We start from the raw sequence: 21,883 nt of genomic DNA, 5'->3' as shown, positions 1-21,883 counted from the left end.
TACTCTAGTACCGCACACTGTATACTTACGCAACATAACTCATAGCAGAATGGAATTCAAGTGTTCTAATCTGTACACTCACCTACAAAGATATGGCTATGCTCAGAGTATTCACAAATAGCAGACAGATTTAGTATCTTAACCCCTAGTTCCCTCAGATAAGCCTTGGTTGAAGGGTTTGTGTGAGAAACAGTGCTAAATGGATACCTGTGGTATTGTGCTTGGAGGAACTGGAACTCGTCCTTGATTCGGTCACACGAATCGGAGGTTGTGAATTTCAGCTGCTGCGATGAAGCCTGTAAGACGGACAGACAGACAAACACCATCAAAACATGTCAGTGAAATAAAAACTAGTCTGGCCTGGCTCACACTAGGGTCGTTCCACCTCAAAAAGCACATGGGGATTGACAGAAATCATCTAAGATGATCGTTTCTGTAGTTACTGTTGAAACATTTCGGAGAAATTAAGGCCAAGTGAGTGCACACATATTTACCATTTTAAATGATAGGATTCAGATACAATGCCTTCAGAAAGCATTCACACATCCTGACTTTTTCCATATTCTGTGTTACAGGCAGACTTTAAAATTGATTAAATTGAGATTGTGTCACTTGCCCCATAATGTCATAATGTCAAAGTGGATTTATGTAGACATTTTTACCAATTAATAAAAGATGAAAAGCTGATCTGTCAAGAGTGAATAAGTATTCAACACATTTGTTATGGCAAGCATAAGTAAAAATGTTGCATGGACTCAGTGTGCAATAATACAGTGCCTTCAGAAAGTATTCACACCCTCAACCGTTTCCCCCAAAAATTGTGTTACAAAATGGGATTAAAATGGATTTAATTGTCAATGACCCTACACAATATACTTGAATGCCAAAGTTTTTATTTTTTTAATTGATGTAAAATAAAATAAATATATCTTGAATAGATAAGTAGTCAAACCCATGATTCAATACATGTTGGAACAACCTTTGGCAATGATTAGAGCTGTGAGTCTTTCTGGGTAAGTCTAAGAGCTTTGCACACATGGATTGTACAATATTTGTACAATATTTGCATGTTCATTATTTCAAAAAAAATTCAAGCTCTGTCAAGTTGGTGGTTGACCATTGCTAGACAGCCATAGATTTTCAAGACAATTTAGGTCAAAACTGTAACTAGGCCACTCAGGAACATTCAATGTCTTGGTAAGCAACTCCAGTGTATATTTGGCCTTGTGTTTTAGGTAATCGTACTGCTGAAAGGTGAATTTGTCTCCCAATGTCTGTTGGAAAGCAGATAGCCAAGCACAAAATCCTAGAGGGAATACCTGGTTCTATTATTTCTTTTAATCCTAATAAACGTCCTAGTGCTTGCTGATGACAAGCATCCCCTTAACATGATGCAGCCACCACCAGGCTTGAAAATATGAACAGTGATTCTCAGTGATGTGTTGTTGTGTTGTGTTGGATGTGCCCCAAACATAAACCTTTCGGTTACTGGCCCAATGCTCTAACCATGAGGCTAATTGCTGCCCCCAAACACAGCCATTAAACTGTTTTAGAAAGTCACCGTTGGCCTCATGGTGACATTTGCTTTTATGGAGGACTGGTTCGAATTGTGAGGATGACCACAATTTACTCATCATGAGCCAAATCTTAGTTTCCTACTCAAAGTTGCAAAGGAAATGTTGTGATCTAGTTGATAAAAAACAAAAGACCAGCGCAATAGATGTGGTGGTATAGCAGGAACAGCGGCATCTAGTGGTCAAAACCTGATACTTTCAAACTACTTCATGGTAAATAATGCATGGGACATCAATTGCTAATGTCTCTAAACAGGGTATGAAGCAGCAATTCTCCAAGCCCCAGCATCACACTACTTGTCAGAGAACTGATACTGTATACTGGTTTTTGGGGTGGGATTGGCGTGGGGTCTGTTGGTGGCTAGAGAATTTTGCGGGGGGATCCCTCATCTTATTCATTGGTAGGAAGGAGTTTTGTCCAAATCGGATGTAGGGTACTATATTTATTGAACTTATTTGAATCCTATAAAGTTAAAATGGCCAATATGGATGCAATCAATTAGCTTACATTTTCAGATTTTCAAAGAAGTATACAAAATAATGTTTCAGGAATGTCAATCTTACTTGTTTCTAACTACAGAAACAATTTCAGAAAAATCTGAGATGGTGGGTGTCATGGTTTGCTGAAATGACTCAATAGTACGAGTGGGTTTTGTATGGTCATTACACTTTACAAGCAGTGGTGGTAGTGGATGTAAAATATAAATGCAACATGTTAAAACCTCTTGAAGCTAGGGGGCACTATTTTTATGTTTGGAAAAATAACGTTCCCAAAGTAAACGGCCTATTTCTCAGGACCAGATGCTAGAATATGCATATAATTGGCAGATCAGGATAGAAAACGCTCTAAAGTTTCCAAAACTGTCAAAATATTGTCTGTTAGTATAACAGAACTGATATTGCAGGCGAAACCCTGAGAAAAATCAAACCAGGAAGTGGCCTCTATTTTGAAAACTCCATGTTCCATAGCCTCCCATTGCTCCATTTAAAGGGATATCAACCAGATTCCTTTTCCCATCGCTTCCTCAAAGTGTCAACAGTCTTCAGACATAGTTTCAGGCTTTTATTTTGAAAAACGAGCCAGAACGATAACATCGCGTCAAGTGGTCACATGAGTTTTGCTCGCGCAACAGAGTTTGGATAGGTATTGCTTTTCCCTCTCCTACTGTGAAAGACATTTGCGGTTGATATATGATCAATTATATATTTTAAAAACAACCTGAGGATTGATTATAAAGAACGTTTGACATGTTTCTGTGGACATTACGGATATTATTTGGAATTTGTCTGCGTTGTCGTTACCGCTCTTTCCTGTGGATTTCTGAACATAATGCGCCAAACAAACGGAGGTATTTTGGGTATAAAAATAATCTTTATGGAACAAAAGGAACATTTGTTGTGTAACTGGGAGTCTCGTGAGTGAAAATATCCGAAGATCAAAGGTAAACGATTAATTTGATTGCTTTTCTGATTTTCGTGACCAAGCTACCTGATGCTAAGTGTACTTAATGTTTTGTCATGCAATCAATAAACTTACACAAACGCTTGGATTGCTTTCGCTGTAAAGCATATTTTCAAAATCTGAGATGACAGGTGGATTAACAAAAGGCTAAGCTATGTTTTGCAATATTGCACTTGTGATTTCATGAATATTTTGAGTAATATTATTTGACTGAGACGCTATGCTATTCAGTGGTTGCTGATGGCAATTATCCTGCTTCAGAGATGGGTAGCGTCAAGAAGTTACGTGCTGGTCCCATGTTTCATGAGCTGAAATAAAATATCCCAGAAATGTTCCAGTCGCACAAAAAGCATCTCTAAAATGTGCAGAAATTTGTTTACATCCCTGTTGGTGAGCATTTCTCCTTTGCCAAGATAATCCATCCACCTGACAGGTATGTGATATCAGGAAGCTGATTAAAACAGCATGATCATTACACAGGTGCACCTTGTGCTGGAGACAATAAAAGGCCACTCTAAAATGTGCAGTTGTGTCACACAACTGGCATGCTGACTGTAGGACTGTTCACCAGAGCCGTTGCCACATAATTTAATGTTCATTTCTCTACCATAAGCTCCAATGTCATTTTAGAGAATTTGGCTGTACGTCCAACTGGCTTCACAACCACTCCAGCCCAGGACCACCACATCCAGATTTTTCACCTGCGGGATCGTCTGAGACCAGCCACCTGGACAGCTGATGAAACTGGGTTTGGACAAGCGAAGAATTTCTGCACAAACTGTCAGAAATAATCCCGGGGAAGTACATCTGCGTGCTTGTTGTCCTCACCAGGGTCTTGACCTGACTGCAGTTCGGCATTCAGTGGGAAGATTCTCACCGTTGGTGGCCACTGGCACACTGAAGAAGTGTGCTCTTCACGGATGAATCCTGGTTTCAACTGTACATGGCATCATGTGGGTGAGCTGTTTGCTGATGTCAACATTGTGAACAGAGTGCACCATGACCGTTGCAAGAACTTCCAGTGCGCGTTTACAGAGACCACTGAGGCTGTACCCCTACAGTTTTAGACAGTAGCCAATAGAATATCAATAGACAGTAGCCAATAGACTATTGTGGCTATCAAGCATAATGTATGCATACCAACAAAACCAATGGAGCAAATCCCATAACATTTTCACATATATAGCCTACAGTAGCCTATATGTGGTGTTCAATGCTGGCATACATTGCATGAGACTTAAAAAGTTTACATTATGAAGGGCTTGAATGTTTTTTTTACTTGGTCTGTAACACCATGGGCCAAATAGGTGACTGTACATTGTATGATGCAAGAAACCACTTCAAAATAAAATTAATTATTATTACCACAGAGAATTAATAATGTAGGCTACACCTCTGCTGATTTGCATATTTAAGCCTCTGAAAATACTACACTGCCCCTTTAATTAAGCCATAAGATTTATACCTGACTGGCTTTTCAAAGACAGCTTGAAATGTAGCTTACACATTTTGTGCTCTTGTAGGAAGCAGCAACTCCCCATTGCTGACCTATACTTATTCATAATTGGGCTAATTACTCGCTAACGAGCAAAGAATATCAATAAATGTGCACACACTCTGCTCTGAAACATGCAGTAACTCACGGGTGATTGAAAGCCCACTCGTGGGCTACCTGCCAATAGAATTCTACACTGTTGCGCTTTGGCTCTGCCTAGAACAAAGTCACAGACTGAATTTTGCAGTTAGATTTTTTTTTTGTATTGAAAAAGGGGCTGCTATGATATTGATTCGCTCACAGAAAAAAACATCTATATAGTACAAACTAATGGGGCGAACTCAATGAAGTCTTTCTCTGCGCGGCCTGGCATTTCTTCAGCGTGGCTGTCCTGGAGGAGGTGTGCGGCGGGAAAATTGGTTATGGTATGGGAAGGCATAAGCAACAGACAACGCCACCATCACCTCATGTCAGCATGATAATGCACGGCCCAATGTTGCAAGGGTCTGTACAAAATTCCTGGAAGCTGAAAATGGCCTGCATATTCAGACATGTCACCTAATGAGCATGTTTGGGATGCTCTGGATCGACACGTACAACAGCATTTAAGTTCTAGCCAGTATCCAGAAACTTTACACAGCCATTGAAGAGGAATGGGGCAACATTCACAGGCCACAATCAACAGCCTGATCAACTATGCGAAGGAGATGTCTCGTGCAGCTCGTGCAGTCACACCAGATACTGACTGGTTTTCTCCTACGTTTTATTGAAGGTATCTGTGACTAACAGATGCATATTTGTATTCCCAGTCATTTGAAACCATAGATTAGGGCCTAATAAATTAATTTCAATTGACTGATTTCCTTATGTGAACTGTAAAATCTTTGAAATTGTTGCATGTTGTGTTTCTTTTTTTGTTCAGTTTAGTTGTGTCTTTGTGCCAGACTCATTGCAGCTTTAAACCCAAATAGGAACGTTTTATCATTTATTTTGCAGACTGCATAATGGGTCAAGTGGGAAATCTCTAAAATGTTCCCACTCTAAAGAGTTTCAAGCCATAACTGCATATATTATTTGCAAATCTGCAATTGCAGCAATAATAACAGCTATACAAAAAAATGACCTGTCACATTCAGAAGCCCATTCAACACATTGCAGAATTGTTGTTTGTGATGAATCATAAATGGGCTTCTTCACTAAAAGGAGTCTCACTACATTGGGAGTTTGGACAACACTTAGAACACGTTGAAATACAATTATTTTCCTTATAATTTCAACAATGCAACCAGTTTGAAAATGTGCACCCTCCGTCTTGCTGTAGATACTGTGACGTCAGGAGGTACGCCTAATAGTAGACACCTTTTCCTAAGAACACAGCTGGTTCCAGATCCGACAGTTTGACTGACTTGAGATTTTGCCAAACCCGTTTTAACTTTGAAAAGATTTACAGACTTTTGATAGCCAGTATGTTAACTATCCTAAAAACAAAGGAAGGCTAAATGCTAAGCCACATTCCCTACAATCAAAACACTTAGGAGGCCAAGTGAAAACCGCTACATACAAGTAGGCCTCAACCATTACAATCATCGTTATCACCAAGCAAAATCTCTACACAAACATAGCCTACAGGCTCCAAGTTCCAATTGATCTAACCTTTAAGATATATCCAGCCAACCGTTGCAAAGACAAAGAAAACCGTGGCTATAGTCAGCCTGACCCTGCAGGTAGCCCCCAGACAAAGCTAGGACCGGGGAGGGGGAGGGATTATTGCTTCCTCAGTGTGTAACTGTATGCAAACACTTAATATACCAAAAGGTTATCGGAGTCAATAGCCTCAGGTAGCGCATTCCGGGGGGGGGGGGGGGGGCAGTGTTCCTCCCACAGTAGTTTGTCAGCCTTGCTTTGAACAAAGCTCCAACCAGGAGTAGGTAGAAGCTACCCCTAACCACTGATACAGGGTCATATTTTTTTGTCCCGCAATCTAAATGGTAAAGGCTGGGGTTTGAGGTAGGGTAATCTGATCCTAGATCTGTGGATAGGTACAACTAGTGGCTCGAGCACCCCCAACCATGTAGGCCCCTTACCCTTAACCTCACCCACATGTGATGTCTGATTTTCCCCCAGAATTTATATACCTTGACATTGCTCATTCTGATGTTGCTCGTTACGAAATGTCAAACTTTTATTTTTCACTTTTTGGATTATATGTGTATTTTTATTGTATTGCTAGGTATTACTGAACTGTTGGAACTAGAAACATAAGCATTTCGCTGCACCGGCGATAACGTCAGCAAATCTGTGTACGCAACCAATAAACTGATTCGATTTGAGGTACTCTAGGCTATATAAAACATGCAGTAGTACTGAGTCTACTATTGATGGTGCAGTACTGTAAAGTGACCGAAACAAGAGGCTCTATGGGGCCTTAGAGCACACAACAGATGGATGCACATAATGTTAATGAAATACTGCCGTAATATTGTGACACATGCCATCTGGTGTGACGAAAAAAGGTGCCTGCTCGCTGTGAGAGTGTAAAATGTGTGCGCGTGTGTGTACGTACATGTGAGAATGTGTATTTTAAGTATGAGTGTGTAAGTGCGCAAATGTGTGTTTTAGTTTGTGAAGTCAGCACGTCTCAATGCAGAGAGATAAGCCTCCATAAAGATGCTCTGCTGCTGCCATTGAAGCCAACACCTAGTCCTTGGAATGAATCATGCACACGCATACATAAATAAATCCAGCCTACTTTTACACAGCCTCTCTCACAAACGCACACAAGTACTGTTCACACACAGCTCCAAAATGTAGGACAATCCCTAATTTGATTCTTCCCCACTCCTTTGAGATGCAATTAAAGCATTACAAAGCTTTGTGCTATGGTGGGGCAATAGTCTTCACTGACTACATGGGATTAATAATTTCAGGAAATTTGCAGCCCCCACCCATCCCTTTCCTCCTCCTCCTCCCCCACCCAGCCCAGCTATTGAAAAAAAGAAAATCATATAATCCAAGTGAAATCTACACCGCACCATAATGTCTATCTTAAACAAGGATTACAAACCCAATCCTGTTTCTGCTCGGCAGATCAGACCACAGGCTATGCTTCATGCATGCACACACACGCCGACAATAACACCGAGTATCATCAGAAAACATCCTCCTCAATTGTAAATCCTGCCTGAGGGGAACAGCAGTGTGGGGATTGCATTTCCTGGAGCTCCGGCTCCCTGTTTACATCTCCACGGGAAGACTGAGGAGAGAGCGAGAGAGGAGGAAAGGAAGGTGGGGGGGGTTCTAATCATTCACCAATGACAGGATATTGACATGACCAACTTCTGCATCGCCACATTCAGGGTGGAACAGAACCAGAAGGGAATCTCTCACAGACAGATAATTGGAGGGGGATAAGGGAAATATGATGCGCAACGCAAATCTGTTTACTAACGCATATGGACATATGAACAACACTTTAACCTCAACACAAACCTACCTGAAACACAAATTGTTTACTGCCTTAGATGGACTCCTATAGCGACAGTAAACAAACATAGCACACATATGTGTGTAACTTTGGGGACAGGGACATGACGACGCCCCCCCCCAATATTAGAAACTCGTAAATTTGACCCCATCCCCAATATTATACCATGATCAGTTTGATGGATTTGAAAACATTTTCAGACTGTAAAGCACCAGGCAGCTGCTGGTTTTATGTGGCTTTAAAACTGACTCAGTTCCTCATTTTCTACAAAACTAAAGAATACTGAACAAAAATGTCAGCTCTGGTGGACATTCCTGCAGTCAGCATGCCAATTGCACGCTCACTCAAAAATTCAGATATCTGTGGCATTGTGTTGTGTGACAAAACTGCACATTTTAGAGTGGCCTTTTTGTAGCCCCCAGCACAAGGTGCACCTGTGTAATGATCGTGCTGTTTAATCAGCTTCTTGATATACCACACCGGTCAGGTGGAGTAATTATCTTGGCGGGGGGGAGATGTTCACTAACAGGGATGTAAACACATTTGTGCACAACATTTTAGATAAATACATTTTTGTGCATATGGAAAAATTCTGGGATCTTTTATTTCAGCTCATGAAACCGACACTTTACTTGTTGCGTTTATATTTTTGTTCAGTATATGATTGGATCCCCAACCACCAAATATGCTTTCGGTTGCATCCGGTCCCCAGAGGCAGCCGACTGACATATTGCTTTGATCTGCAGTAACAGTTCAGGGGCACGGACTTGCTCTCTCTCTTTGTGGTGTTCGCCGAGGAGAGGTAGCTACAGGGATCATAATTAAGGGCGTGCCGTAGAAAATATGTCTGGGATGGTTCTGGCACCATAGATCCAAAAATCCATACAACCACTGTAGGCTTTCATCAAAACATGTTAAAAATGCAAATTGAGGTTGATGCCACAGATCAGAACATTTAGCTTAAAATGTTGATAAATGTATTTCTTCACATTATAAGCACACCAATGCGCACACAGCAGTGGCTGTTGAATAATGAAAGAATGTTGATTTGAAAAGTAATAGAACATGAAAGAAATGCTGGTTACAATGGCATAAGGAAGTGTTTATAAAAACATTCCTCAAAATTTCTATGGTCTGACTTTGGCAAGGCTACTTCGAAAGGTAGGCCTAAGACGTGCCTCAGAAAATGACAAAATCTCCAGGTTTTTAAAACAATTACATTTTATGGTTAAATAGTTTCAAAATGCTGACTGCCTCGTCTCAGATTGCAAGGTGGGTGATGGGTGTGGTCAGTGCACAATAGTAACTGGCCTTTCTCTTCGCTCGTGACCATTTCATTCTGAACAAACTGTGCCCTGAGTAGGCCTGGGTCAACAGAATATAGCTTTTAAACGTGAATGTTAATTATCCTCATTACATGTGTCAAACATGACTGGAGTTTAGCCTACATTTATTTAATTAAAAGTCTCATTAAAGTTTGGTTACATTTTCTGGCGCCTCCCTCATGTCAGCATTGGTGTGGACTTGTCATATAGGTTACACTTTGAGATGTAGACAAATTATTTATGTACAGGTATCTGCCAAAATAAAGGAAACACCAACATAGTGACTTTGTAGGGCCACCATGAGCCAGACAGCTTCAATGCACCTTGGCATAGATTCCACAAGTGTCAGGAACTCTATTGGAGGGCTGGAACAACATTCTTCAACAAGAAATTCCACACACTTTAAACCCCTATGCTCCTTTGAGAGTGTCTTTCAAAGTCACAGATATCTTCTTCTAGACATGGTGGCCAAAATAATGGGCAACTGGGCATTTTTATACATCACCCTAAGCATGATGGGATGTTAATTGCTTAATTAACCCACGAACCAGCCATGTGGAAGCAGCTGCTTTCAATACAGCCTACTTTGTATCCCTCATTTACTCAAGTTCTTTTATTTTGTCAGTTACCTGTCCATTTATGAAACATTTATTTGAATATTATTCCAGTGTTGGCCTTTTTAGAGGCACATTTTTTTTAACGTCAATTTCATGCTCATTTGACAGACCCATTTATTTATTTCACTAGTACTCTTATTAGCCTTTTAAAAATCACTGAATGTCCTAGGTCCATGAGTAAACCCATGTTGGCATTTCAAAACAAAAATAAACAACAAATGTTAAATTTGGGATGGTTGAAATTGCACTTTGGGACAATTCTGGGACAATGAAAAAAGGTAGTCTCTAGCCCTGGGCAGCTATATTCACGAGTGTTCCAATGTATAAATATTTTGAACATTAAAAACGAGTAAAAGTTCATGAACATTGCATAAATGTATTCCTATGTTGTGAAACTAGTAAACTATTGGTGATGAGATAGTGTAAAAAGAGTTGTACCGACTGATGCAATGCTAAGTTGTCTATTTTAACTAGGCTAACGTTAGATGGCTAGCTAGCACAGTATCTGCAGTTTCAAATGAGCAGCACTCAGTGAGTCAGTGTTCACTCTAGTGAAAAAGTAGCTAGAGCCCTTAAATAGAGGTGACAATGTCAAAGAGGATAAAAAGTGCAGGACATAATATTTTTGGGAGGAGTGCTGAGAACTAACTGAATGAATGGCTACATAGCTAGCTAGCTAACTTCATTGTACAATTCAGAATAGACTGGCACTATGTAGTCAGCTAGCTAGTGGTGTGCCTTTGCTATGGATTAAATGATATGACATGCTATTTTATAAAATCTATTCTCTGTAATTAATATTACCTGATTAAACTAATCAGGTACTGGTAATTAACTAGGAAGTCAGGGCACCACAGAATAATGTTTATAGAGCTGTTGTCTTCCAAGAAAACTCTTAAAGACCTGGTAATCTTTTATATCAATAGCAGTCATTTATTAAACATTATTATTATTACGTATTCAGTCTCATCTGAACGTCATAAATTCTTGGTTATCATCACGAACCCTGGCTAACAAGTTGAATCAGCAATACAATTGTTTATTTATTTTTATTTACTAAATAATCACACAGAATTACATATACACAGGAAGGATCATACATTGACTACTAACTATGTCATTAAAAAAAACGTCCCTAGTGGACAAAACCTAAACTGGCTGGTTACACAAAGAAAGGGGGTTGGGTTTGAATGAAAGCGTGGGAAAACAGAAACAAAAGGATTTGGTCTCTATCGGACCTTATGAAGCTATGCCATCGTAAATACAGAATCTTATGCATTCTAAATGACGACCCATTCGGAAAAGGAAAATGCAAGAAATAAATTTACTCCGAGCTACGCTTCTATAGATTGGTCGAAGATGGAAGGCTGGGTTGCCCAGCAGAGATCTCCCTTGTCCTTCAAAGAATATTTCTGGGAGGATACGTTGTAGTCTGTCGTCTTGTGGTACAATGGCTACGTTGTAGTACCGTCGTCGTGTGGTAGAACAGATACGTTGTAGTACCCGGTCTTTCCGAAGAGATTGTTCATCCTTTCCTAGGCCACGCACGTTTACAGCGGCTGCTGATAACTCGACCTCTAGGATGTATCACTTCTTTACTGAATAAGAGTTCAAAGTTCATACCAAGTTGCCATACTATAAGCTCATGCTATATTCTGGCTGGTATCGTCGAAATTCATCCTTCCAGCATTTCAATTGTCACCTCCACGTTGAAATTCACCCTTCTAAACACATGGACATCAATCCTCACGTCTTTCGGGAACACAATGTTCATTTCGTTCAACCATTCTGAGGTTGGCTTAGTTCACCGTCATTTGGGTCACGGGGGCTCTTATAGAAATGGAGAAAAGGAGTTGGTTCATAATTTTACATTTACATTTAAGTCATTTGGCAGACGCTCTTATCCAGAGCGACTTACAAATTGGTGAATTCACCTTATGACATAATTTCCAACCAATGCCTATTCACGTGGGCGTGGCCACTGATTGAGCATTTTTTTCTTATGAAAACAATTCTCTCGTTTTAAAAACTAAAACTACATTTAATCTTTTCACAAATAGAATCAACTTAAATGTTTAAATATGAAACTATGTGAATCTGATAACTAGAATGTGTAGACTTTGTGTAGACTTTCCAAGATACAGTTTGTGTCATCCTATCATCAGTAATAATGGACATCATGGACATCATATTCTTTAAGTACCAACGGATACTTTCAACAGGTTGGATTACCTAAAGTTTGTTCTTTTCCCCAACCTTTTGATGTTACAATACTCTCTCTATGTTAACAAAGGGCTTTCCAAGAGTCCATTCTGTAGAGTGGCGAGAAAAAGGGCGAAAGGTATTTATGGGGGAGGGGTGTCATAAACCACCCTTAACCTGGCAACGTCATGACACTAGCTATACATATTGCCACATAGTAAATAAATAATTTAGCTAATAAAAAAGAAATCTGGTTAATAAGCTAACCATATCATTGTTAAGGCCATCCATTTTTTTCATATTATAATGATATTTGGTCATGTGATTATGGTAGGGTTCAAAGATAGGAGAGAAAGAGAGAGAGCACCTCTCACGTTGAGGCAGGGAGAGGATGAACAGGTCATCAGGTGAGAATTTGAGTTATAAAAGCACTATCAGTTCAACTCATCTTCACTGACTGTAGCCCAAGTGCTATAACAAATGTTGTTGCCTGCATTTTGATTTCATTTGGTTGTCATGGAGATTGAAGACGTGGCTGCGCTTAACAATGACACAAAGCAGATTGAACTGTTGCCGTCTGTCATATCCACCAGGAGAAGCTGGATACCATAGATAGGAAAACAATATACCCAAACTTCATTTCTGGCAGTGACCCGCATAAACAGGTATTTGGTGCATTTAAGTGAATTGAGGCTGTAGAGCTGACCCCACTCTGTACCACTATATGCACACCTTTGTATAAGGTTATTAACTGTTTTGAATGTGTATGTGTTTTACTTTATGGTGAATTATGAGTTGTTGCTATGTATTTTTTAAATATATTGCTTGAGCATATTGAAGTCTACTGCTTGATCCATATTGAAGCATTAGGTTTTGACTGTCACTGAATTATTTTATGAATTAATACAGCAATTAAATTATGTAACCAAGTAAGAAGTTTCTGGACTCAGACTGCCTCGACTCCATTTAAATTAACTAGGTATAAGAAATTAGTTATGCAAGACCATATACTAGACAAGCGTAGTAAGGAGTACACAAATAGAATAATGGGTTGACATTTAAATGTCGATAAAGGGGTGGGGTGGTGACTTTCTGAACTTAAGAGTAAGAACACAGTTTAAAGTAATATAGAAACATTGGTGTGGGGGGGACATGCCCTTGGACCACCATAGAGGGGTGTTGACACCGGAACTCGTTGCCCCCCCCCCCCCCCCACCCACCCACAATATCCAGCAAAGATACAGGGTTCCACACAGACCTATATAGCAAGGACTATACTACAACATATGATAAGATCTTCCATCCAAGAAGAGCTCCCACAAACAATTCCATCTAAAGGCCCAGCTTAGAGGTTGTAAAGCCAGTGTACCCAGTAGAGTGAGCTGGCTGGCTCAGGGCTAACCCCTGCATGTTAGGGGCTGAGGAATTGGATTGTGTCTTAAGCGCCGGACTGGGCCTTAGACACAGCAACAGGGAGTCTAATCCGGTTTGGGCCAGGAATTTGATTATTATCGCCATGGACCAGGCTGGGGCTTACCCCCATTCCAGAGACGCAGTTATCCCCCACCCTGAGCCTAGCTGATTTGACCTTGTTAAGATGCTTTAAAATGTGATTATTCTACTTTTATCACTTCTAGTGAAGTGCACTCGCAAACAAGCTGCCCCCACCCCACCGCACAGCCGGCCAAGCATGGCAGTCCAAACGCACAATGCAATCTGGAGGATGGCATACCAGTACACACACAAGCCAGGGCAAGAGCACAGGGGCTGTAACAACCCGAAGGAGACATCCACGCAAGGGGAAATTTGTCACAAGCGAGGAAAGCAGTGAGGGCAACAGGGCTGTAGGTTTGGAGACCATGGGCAAGATTAAAAATATCCTGGTGAAGGAGGCTGTGAGATTAGAGTGTGTGTGGTTGTACCTGTGATTGATGTCTCTTTCTAAAAAGCAAGGTTATTACTTACAAGGGTCCAAAAGGGCAGTACAATGATTACCCCCAGCTTCAGAAACAAATAAAAAAATGGACAATGAAAGCAGAAGGCCTGACATGCATGGAACACTAAAATGCTCCCTCTGGACCCAGACTCCTATCTGCTAAACAACAAAGGTAGCTTTCTGGCTAGTTAGACCCAGCTGGGCCACAGCCTAACCCTGGGCACTACTAGTCCAGTCTGGGAGGGCTTCCTGCCATAGATCTCTGAGGTTTTCAATGAGCTCCAAGATGAGATGTTTTGTTGCTCAAGTCTTTCTCTTGCCTTGCGTGTATGAAGGGAGAGAGTACAGCTAATTCTCTTGTCTGGTCTCTGCAGTGCCTGTGTTCTGGCAGGTCTGGGGCCTGTGCCGGGGTTGGCCAATCAAAAGCCCCCTCGCCTAGCCGCTTTGTTCCAGTCCAGTGCTCTGCTCAGGGGTGCGGTTACACCCCCCACCCACACAGCCACTGCTGAATACTGATGGAGGCACTGCTCCACTTCTAACCCCCCTCATCACACACTCCCACACATACTGCTTGTACCCTCACTGACACACACACATACAAACATCCTCATCATGCTCTGCTTTCTCTCTTTCATCATCCTCCACTTTGTCCTTTTCTTTCTCCCCACACACACACACACACACACACACACACACACACACACACACACACACACACACACACACACACACGAATAAGGTATGCAGACAACAAAAGGCCAATCCCCACAAACAAAGCATGCAATCATTTATGAACAAATAAAACAGAGGCTCATAAAATCTACCCCCACACATACGCATCACTCATAAGGAGAGCAGCCAGATGGGCGGTAACAGGTGTCTCTTCTTGCAATCTTCAGGTCTCTGAATAATAAGAGGGACAGCTCTTTTAGGTAGCACAATATAAATGCTGTGGTTCTTTCACTTCTCTGAGGATTTGAGATGTAATGAATTCTAACCACGAGCTCAAAATATATATTTTTTTACATACTCACTTGCAGCAATGGCAAAGTCAAATTTTCAACATTATTTGGCCTTAGCATTTCATCTAGTTGGCACTCACTGAATTTGTTTTTAGTGAAATAAATGTTTTTTGGGGGGCAGAACCAGTCTCGTGTGTTAGTCCTCCATAACTGGGACGTATGAACCCAGGATGGGGAGAGGTGTATGGTATGCATACCCTGCATAGAATGTGTGTGTTCATGATGGGGAATTAGAGACTGTCCCAATTCCCCAACCCCATATTCACTTGAAAACCAGCCGGTGTGGCCCCCCACAAAAATCCATATCACCTGTGACCCGTGGCCTGCACTCAGACCCTCAATAGCTGTGCCCCCCCCCCCGGGGTTGGTGGGGCACTGGGCCCTCCGGCATGCTAATGAGCAACCCTGACATCTGCTGGCTGTGTGTGTGTCAAGCTCCACATTTAATTTGATCAAAAAAACAAAGCAGATGAGACCATTGAAGCCACTAAGGATATCTGTGTGTGTTTTAAAAGACATGTCTGTACCCTTGTTATTGAGGTTGTGTATGGGTGAGTAGGAGAGAGCGAAATACATGGGAAATCTTTATTTTAAAACGGGTGTGCAATCTTTAGTGCATTGACGAGTGGATGTCAGCTTTGGCTAGAGAAAAGTGAAGATGGCACCCTTGTGTGTGTGTGAGACAGAGTGAGCGATTGAGCAGGGGTGGGTGGAGTTTGATTAATGGGCGATACAGGGGACCAGGGATTAAGCCCCGCGCCCCCAGTTGTAGGCTTTAGAGAAAAAGGCTGGACGCTATACTATTAATTCAAGTGGCCTTAATAATGCCTGTGCATCCTCTGCCCCGACCCTCCCACCACGGCATCAGATCTGGGAGGAAACGCATGATAAAGCGAAACAAGCTGTGTGTGTGTGTGTGTGTGTGTGATCGTGCACCTGTGAATCAAGGCCAAACTTCTTGTATTGTCTATAGGTTTGAGATTTTACTCCCATATTGCCAAATTTAGCAGCAGTGGCGACAAGCTGTTCTGTGGGTTCTACTTACAGCAGCAATAGTTTTATCCATCATCTGCCATTTGCTTATCTGTGTTAGTCACTCACAACCAAATGTATGCAAATACACCTGGGTTTAAACACCTGGTGCTGGTAACAGGGGCTTGAAAGATGAGAGATCATGCTTTAACTGCTACAGTACCGCATGGACTGTAAGCACATTCACTTTATTAAACCCCATTTGCACAGGAGTAGTTTATTGGGGGAGATAATTATGTGCACAAGCACAAATTACCACATCAGTAATTTAAGTTCCATCCAAATCAGCCGAAAATTCCAGCCGAAAACCTACTAACGCCAAGGTCCTCTGATACTACTAGTCCTGTGTGAATAGGGCTTTAAAACCATTCAAATTATAACACCTAATTGCATAGGAATCAAGGTAAAATAGTGTAAACTTACAATTGTCACCATAACTTGGAATATACTTAGTTTATTAAAGAAATATATGAAGGAGAAATATTCTACTTTAAGCATTTCACAGTTTGAGAGAGCATCTCACATCTTAATCTCCAGTTTAAATCTTCCAATCTGACACATACACTACCGTTTAAAAGTTTGGGGTCGCTTAGAAAATTCCTTGTTTTATTTTTAAAAAGCCCATTAAAATATTTTTTGGCCCATTAAAATAATATAAAATCGATCAGCAATACAGTGTAGACAATGGTAATGTTGCAAATTACTATTGTAGCTGGAAACAGCAGCTTTTTTAATGGAATATCTACATAGGCGTACAGAGGACCATTATCAGCAACCATCACTCCTGTGTTCCAATGGCATGTTGTGTTAGCTAAGCCAAGTTTATCATTTTAAAAGTCAAATTGATCATTAGAAAACCATTTTGCAATTATGTTAGCACAGCTGAAAACTGTTGTTCTTATTAAAGAAGAAATAAAACTGGCCTTTTAAAAAAAAATATATAGATATTTTTAACTTTAGACATGTTGAGTATCTGGAGCATCAGCATTTGTGGGTTTCTTTTGCAGGCTCAAAATGGCCAGAAACACTTTATGAAGTACTTTCTTCTGAAACTCATCAGTCTATACTTGTTCTGAGAAATGAAGGCTATTCCATGTGAAAAATTGCCAAGAAACAGAAGATCTTGTACATTGCTGGGTACTACTCCCTTCACAGAACAGCGCAAACGGGCTCTAACCAGAATAGAAAGAGTGGGAGGCACAGGTGCAGAACTGAGGAAGAGGACAAGTACATTAGTGTGTCTAGTTTGAGAAAGAGATGTCTCAAGTCCTCAACTGGCAGCTTCATTAAATAGTACCCGTAAAACAACAGTCTCAACATCAACAGTGAAGAGATGCCTCTGGGATGCTGGCCTTCTAAGCAGACTTGCAAAGAAAAAGCCATATCTCAGACTGGCCAATAAAAATAAAAAGATTAAGATGGGCAAAATAACAGACACTGGGACAGAGGAAGATTGGAAAAAAGTGTTATGGTCAGACAAATCTAAGTTTGAGGTGTTTGGATCATAAAGAAGAACATTCGTGAGATGCAGAAAAAATGAAAAGATGCTGGTGGAGTGCTTGATGTCATCTGTCAAGCATGGCGGAGGCAACATGATGGTCTGGGGATGCTTGGTGGTGGTAAAGTGGGAGATTTGTACAGGGTAAAAGGGATCTTGAAGAAGGAAGGCTATCACTCCATTTTGCCATGCCATACCCTGTGGACGGCGCTTAATTGGAGCCAATTTCAATTTAGACTCAAATAAATAATGAAACATGTTCAATTTGGTTTAAATAATGCAAAAACAAAGTGTTGGAGAAGAAAGTAAAAGTGCAATATGTGCCATGTAAAAAAGCTAACGTTTAAGTTCCTTGCTCAGAACATGAGAACATATGTAAGCTGGTGGTTCCTTTTAACATGAGTCTTCAATATTCCCAGGTATGAAGTTTTAGGTTCTAATTATAGGACTATTTCTCTCTATACCATTTGTATGTCATATACCTTTGACTATTGGATGTTCTAATAGGTACTTTAGTAATTGCCAGGATAATCTTGGGAGTTGATAGGCTTGAAATCATAAACAGCGCAGTGCTTGAAGTATTGCGAAGAGCTGCTGGCAAACACAGTAAAGTGCTGTTTGAATGAATGCTTACGAGCTGCTGCTGCCTACCACCGCTCAGTCAGACTGCTCTATCAAATCAGACTTAATTATAATAACACACAGAAATACGAGCCTTAGTTCATTAATATGGTCAAATCTGGAAACTTTTATTCTTTCAGTGAAATACAGAACCGTTCCGTATTTAATTTAATTGGTGGCATCCATAAGTCTAAATATTGCTGTAACATTGAAGGTTGTGCAATGTAATGTCATAATTACGTAAAATTCTGGCAAATTAGTTCGCAATGAGCCAGGCGGCCCAAACTGTTGCATATACCCTGACTCTACGTGCAATGAACGCAAGAGAAGTGACAATTTCCCTAGTTTAATATTGCCTGCTAACATGAATATCTTTTAACTAAATACGCAGGTTTAAAAAATATATACTTCTGTGTATTGATTTTAAGAAAGGCATTGATGTTTATGGTTAGGTACATTCGTGCAACGATTGTGCTTTTTTCGCAAATGCGCTTTTGTTAAATCATTCCCCGTTTGGCAAAGTTGGCTGTCTTTGTTAGGAAGAAACGGTCTTCACACAGTTCGCAACGAGCCAGGCGGCCCAAATTGCTGCACACTAGTTAAAAGAAATGCATGTTAGCATGCAAAACTAACTAAATGTGCAGGTTTAAAAATATATACTATATATTTGTATATACTTGTGTACTGATTTTAAGAAAGGCATTGATGTTTATGGTTAGATACACATTGGTGCAACGACAGTGCTTTTTTCCTGAATGAGCTTGTTAAAATCACCCGTTTGGCGAAGTAGGCTGTGACTCTATGATAAATTAACAGGCACCGCATCGATTATATGCAATGAAGGACAAGCTAGATAAACTAGTAATATCATCAACCATGTGTAGTTAACTACTGATTATGTTAAGATTGATTGTTTTTTATAAGATACGTTTAATGCTAGCTAGCACCTTACCTTGGCTCCTTGCTGCACTCGGATAACAGGTAGTCAGTTGCCACGCAGTCTCCTTGTGTAGTGCAATGTAATCAGCCATGATCGGTGTCCAAAAATGCAGATTACCGATTGTTATGAAAACTTGAAATCGGCCCTAATTAAATGGCTTAAGGACAACAAAGTCAAGGTATTGGAGTGGCCATCACAAAGCCCTGACCTTAATCCTATAGAAGATTTGTGGGCTGAACTAAAAAAAAGTGTGTGCGAGCAAGGAGGCCTACAAACCTGACTCACTTACACCAGCTCTGTCAGGAGGAATGGGACAAAATTCACCCAACTTATTGTGGGAAGCTTGTGGAAGGCTACCTGAAACATTTGACCCAAGTTAAACAATTTAAAGGCAATGCTACCAAATACTAATTGAGTGTATGTAAACTTCTGACCCACTGGGAATGTGATGAAAGAAATAAAAGCTGAAATAAATCGTTCTCTAGTATTATTCTGACATTTCACATTCTTAAAATAAAGTGGTGATCCTAACTGACCTAAGACAGGGATTTTTTACTAAGATTAAATGTCAGAAATTGTGAAAAACTGAGTTTAAATGTATTTGGCTAAGGTGTATGTGAACTTCCTGACTTCAACTGTAAGTATTCACACCAACATTTCCCATTATTCTTTTCAAAATTCAACAAAGTCTGGTTGTTGATCATTGCTAAACAACCATTTTCAGGTCTTGCCATAGATTTAAGTCAAAACTGTAACTCAGCCACTCACTGTCTTTTTGGTAAGCAACGCCAGTGTAGATTTGCCCCTGTGTTTTAGGTTATTGTCCTGCTGAAAGGTGAATTAATTTCCCAGTGTCTGGGGTGAAAAGCAGACTGAAGCAGGTTTTCCTCAAGGATTTTGCCTGTGCTTAGCTCCATTCATTTTTTTTAAAACTCTAGATTTGTTTATTTCTATCCTGAAAAATTCCCCAGTCCTTAACGATTACAAGCATACCTATATAACATGATGCAGCCACCATTATGCTTGAAAATATGGAGAATTGTATTCAGTAATGTGTTGTATTAGGTTTGCCTCAAACATAAAATGTTGTATTCATGACAAAGTTAATTTGCTTTGCTACATTTTTTTCAGTATTACTTTAGTGCCTTGTTGCAAACAGGATGACTGTTTAGTAATATTTTGATTCTGCACAAGATTCCTTTTCACTCTCAATTACACTGTTTTTGTTCAAACGCAACAATTTCATTGATTTGACTTAGTTACAGTTCATATGAGGTAGTCAGTCAATTTAAATAAATTCATTAGGCCATAATCTATGGATTTCACATGACTAGGAATACAGATATGAATTGGTTGGTCATAGATACCTTAAAATAAAAAATTATGAACATGGGCCTCACAACCTCATATTTTGGTGCACTTAAATTGCCATTGATAAAATGTAATGGTGTTAGTTGTCCGTAGCTTATGCCTGCCCATACCATAACCCCACCGCCACCATGGGGCGTGGTTCAATGTTGACATCTTTCTGGAAGATTCACTTGAAGCCAAGTTTCAACCTCTTGGCAGAGGCAACCAGGTCTTTGGCTAAAATGTCCTGGTACTTGCCAAGTTCATGATGCCGTTGATCTTAAAAGTAAACTCCAAAACAATATTTTGGTATTTGCTTTAGAGGTTGACCGATTAATCGGAATGGCCGATTAATTATGGCTAATTTCAAGTTTTCATAACAATCGGAAATCGGTATTTTTTTTATACCTTTATTTAACTAGGCAAGTCAGTTAAGAACACATTCTTATTTTCAATGACGGCCTAGGAACGGTGGGTTAACTGCCTTGTTCAGGGGCAGAACAACTAAGTTTCACCTTGTCAGCTCGGGGGATCCAATCTTGCAACCGTACAGTTAACTAGTCCAATGCAATAACGACCTGCCTCTCTCTCGTTGCACTCCACAAGGAGACTGCCGTTACGCGAATGCAGTAAGCCAACGTAAGTTGCTAGCTAGCATTAAACTTATCTTATAAAAAACAATCAATCATAAACACTAGTTAACTACACATGGTTGATGATATTACTAGATATTATCTAGCGTGTCCTGCATTGCATATAATCTGACTGAGCATACAAGCATACAAGTACCTAAGTATCTGACTGAGCGGTGGTAAGCAGAAGCAGGCGCGTAAACATTCGTTCAAACAGCACTTTTGTGCGTTTTTCCAGTAGCTCTTCATTGTGCGTCAAGCATTGCGCTGTTTATGACCTCAAGCCTATCAACTCCCGAGATGAGGCTGCTGTAACCGAATTGAAATGGCTAGCTTGTTAGCGGGCGCTAATAGCGTTTCAAACGTCACTCGCTCTGAGCCTTCTAGTAGTTGTTCCCCTTGCTCTGCATGAGTAACGCTGCTTCGATGGTGGCTGTTGTCGTTGTGTTGCTGGTTCGAGCCCAGGGAGGTGCGAGCAGAGGGACGGAAGCTATACTGTTACACTGGCAATACTAAAGTGCCTATAAGAACATCCAATAGTCAAAGGTTAATGAAATACAAATGGTAGAGGGAAATAGTCCTATAATTCCTATAATAGCTACAACCTAAAACTTCTTACCTGGGAATATTGAAGTTCATGTTAAAAGGAACCACCAGCTTTCATATGTTCTCATGTTCTGAGCAAGGAACTGA

General features: G+C 40.4%; 1 protein-coding gene across 2 annotated transcripts in view; it reads right to left on the bottom strand.

Moving 5' to 3' along the window:
* LOC135556499 (TLE family member 5-like) overlaps positions 1 to 21,883 on the bottom strand; it is a 40,008-nt gene that overhangs the window by 12,992 nt on the left and 5,133 nt on the right. For both annotated transcript variants that reach the window (XM_064989750.1, XM_064989751.1), the window contains exon 2: positions 208 to 296. In XM_064989750.1, the coding sequence (XP_064845822.1) occupies positions 208 to 296 (89 nt within the window). The remainder of the gene's footprint in view (positions 1 to 207; positions 297 to 21,883) is intronic.

This window comes from Oncorhynchus masou, chromosome 15 (genome assembly GCF_036934945.1).
Source record: "Oncorhynchus masou masou isolate Uvic2021 chromosome 15, UVic_Omas_1.1, whole genome shotgun sequence".
Taxonomy (NCBI): domain Eukaryota; kingdom Metazoa; phylum Chordata; class Actinopteri; order Salmoniformes; family Salmonidae; genus Oncorhynchus; species Oncorhynchus masou.
The sequence above is the reverse complement of the archived record's forward strand: the minus strand, read 5'-3'. Positions and strand labels throughout refer to the sequence as shown.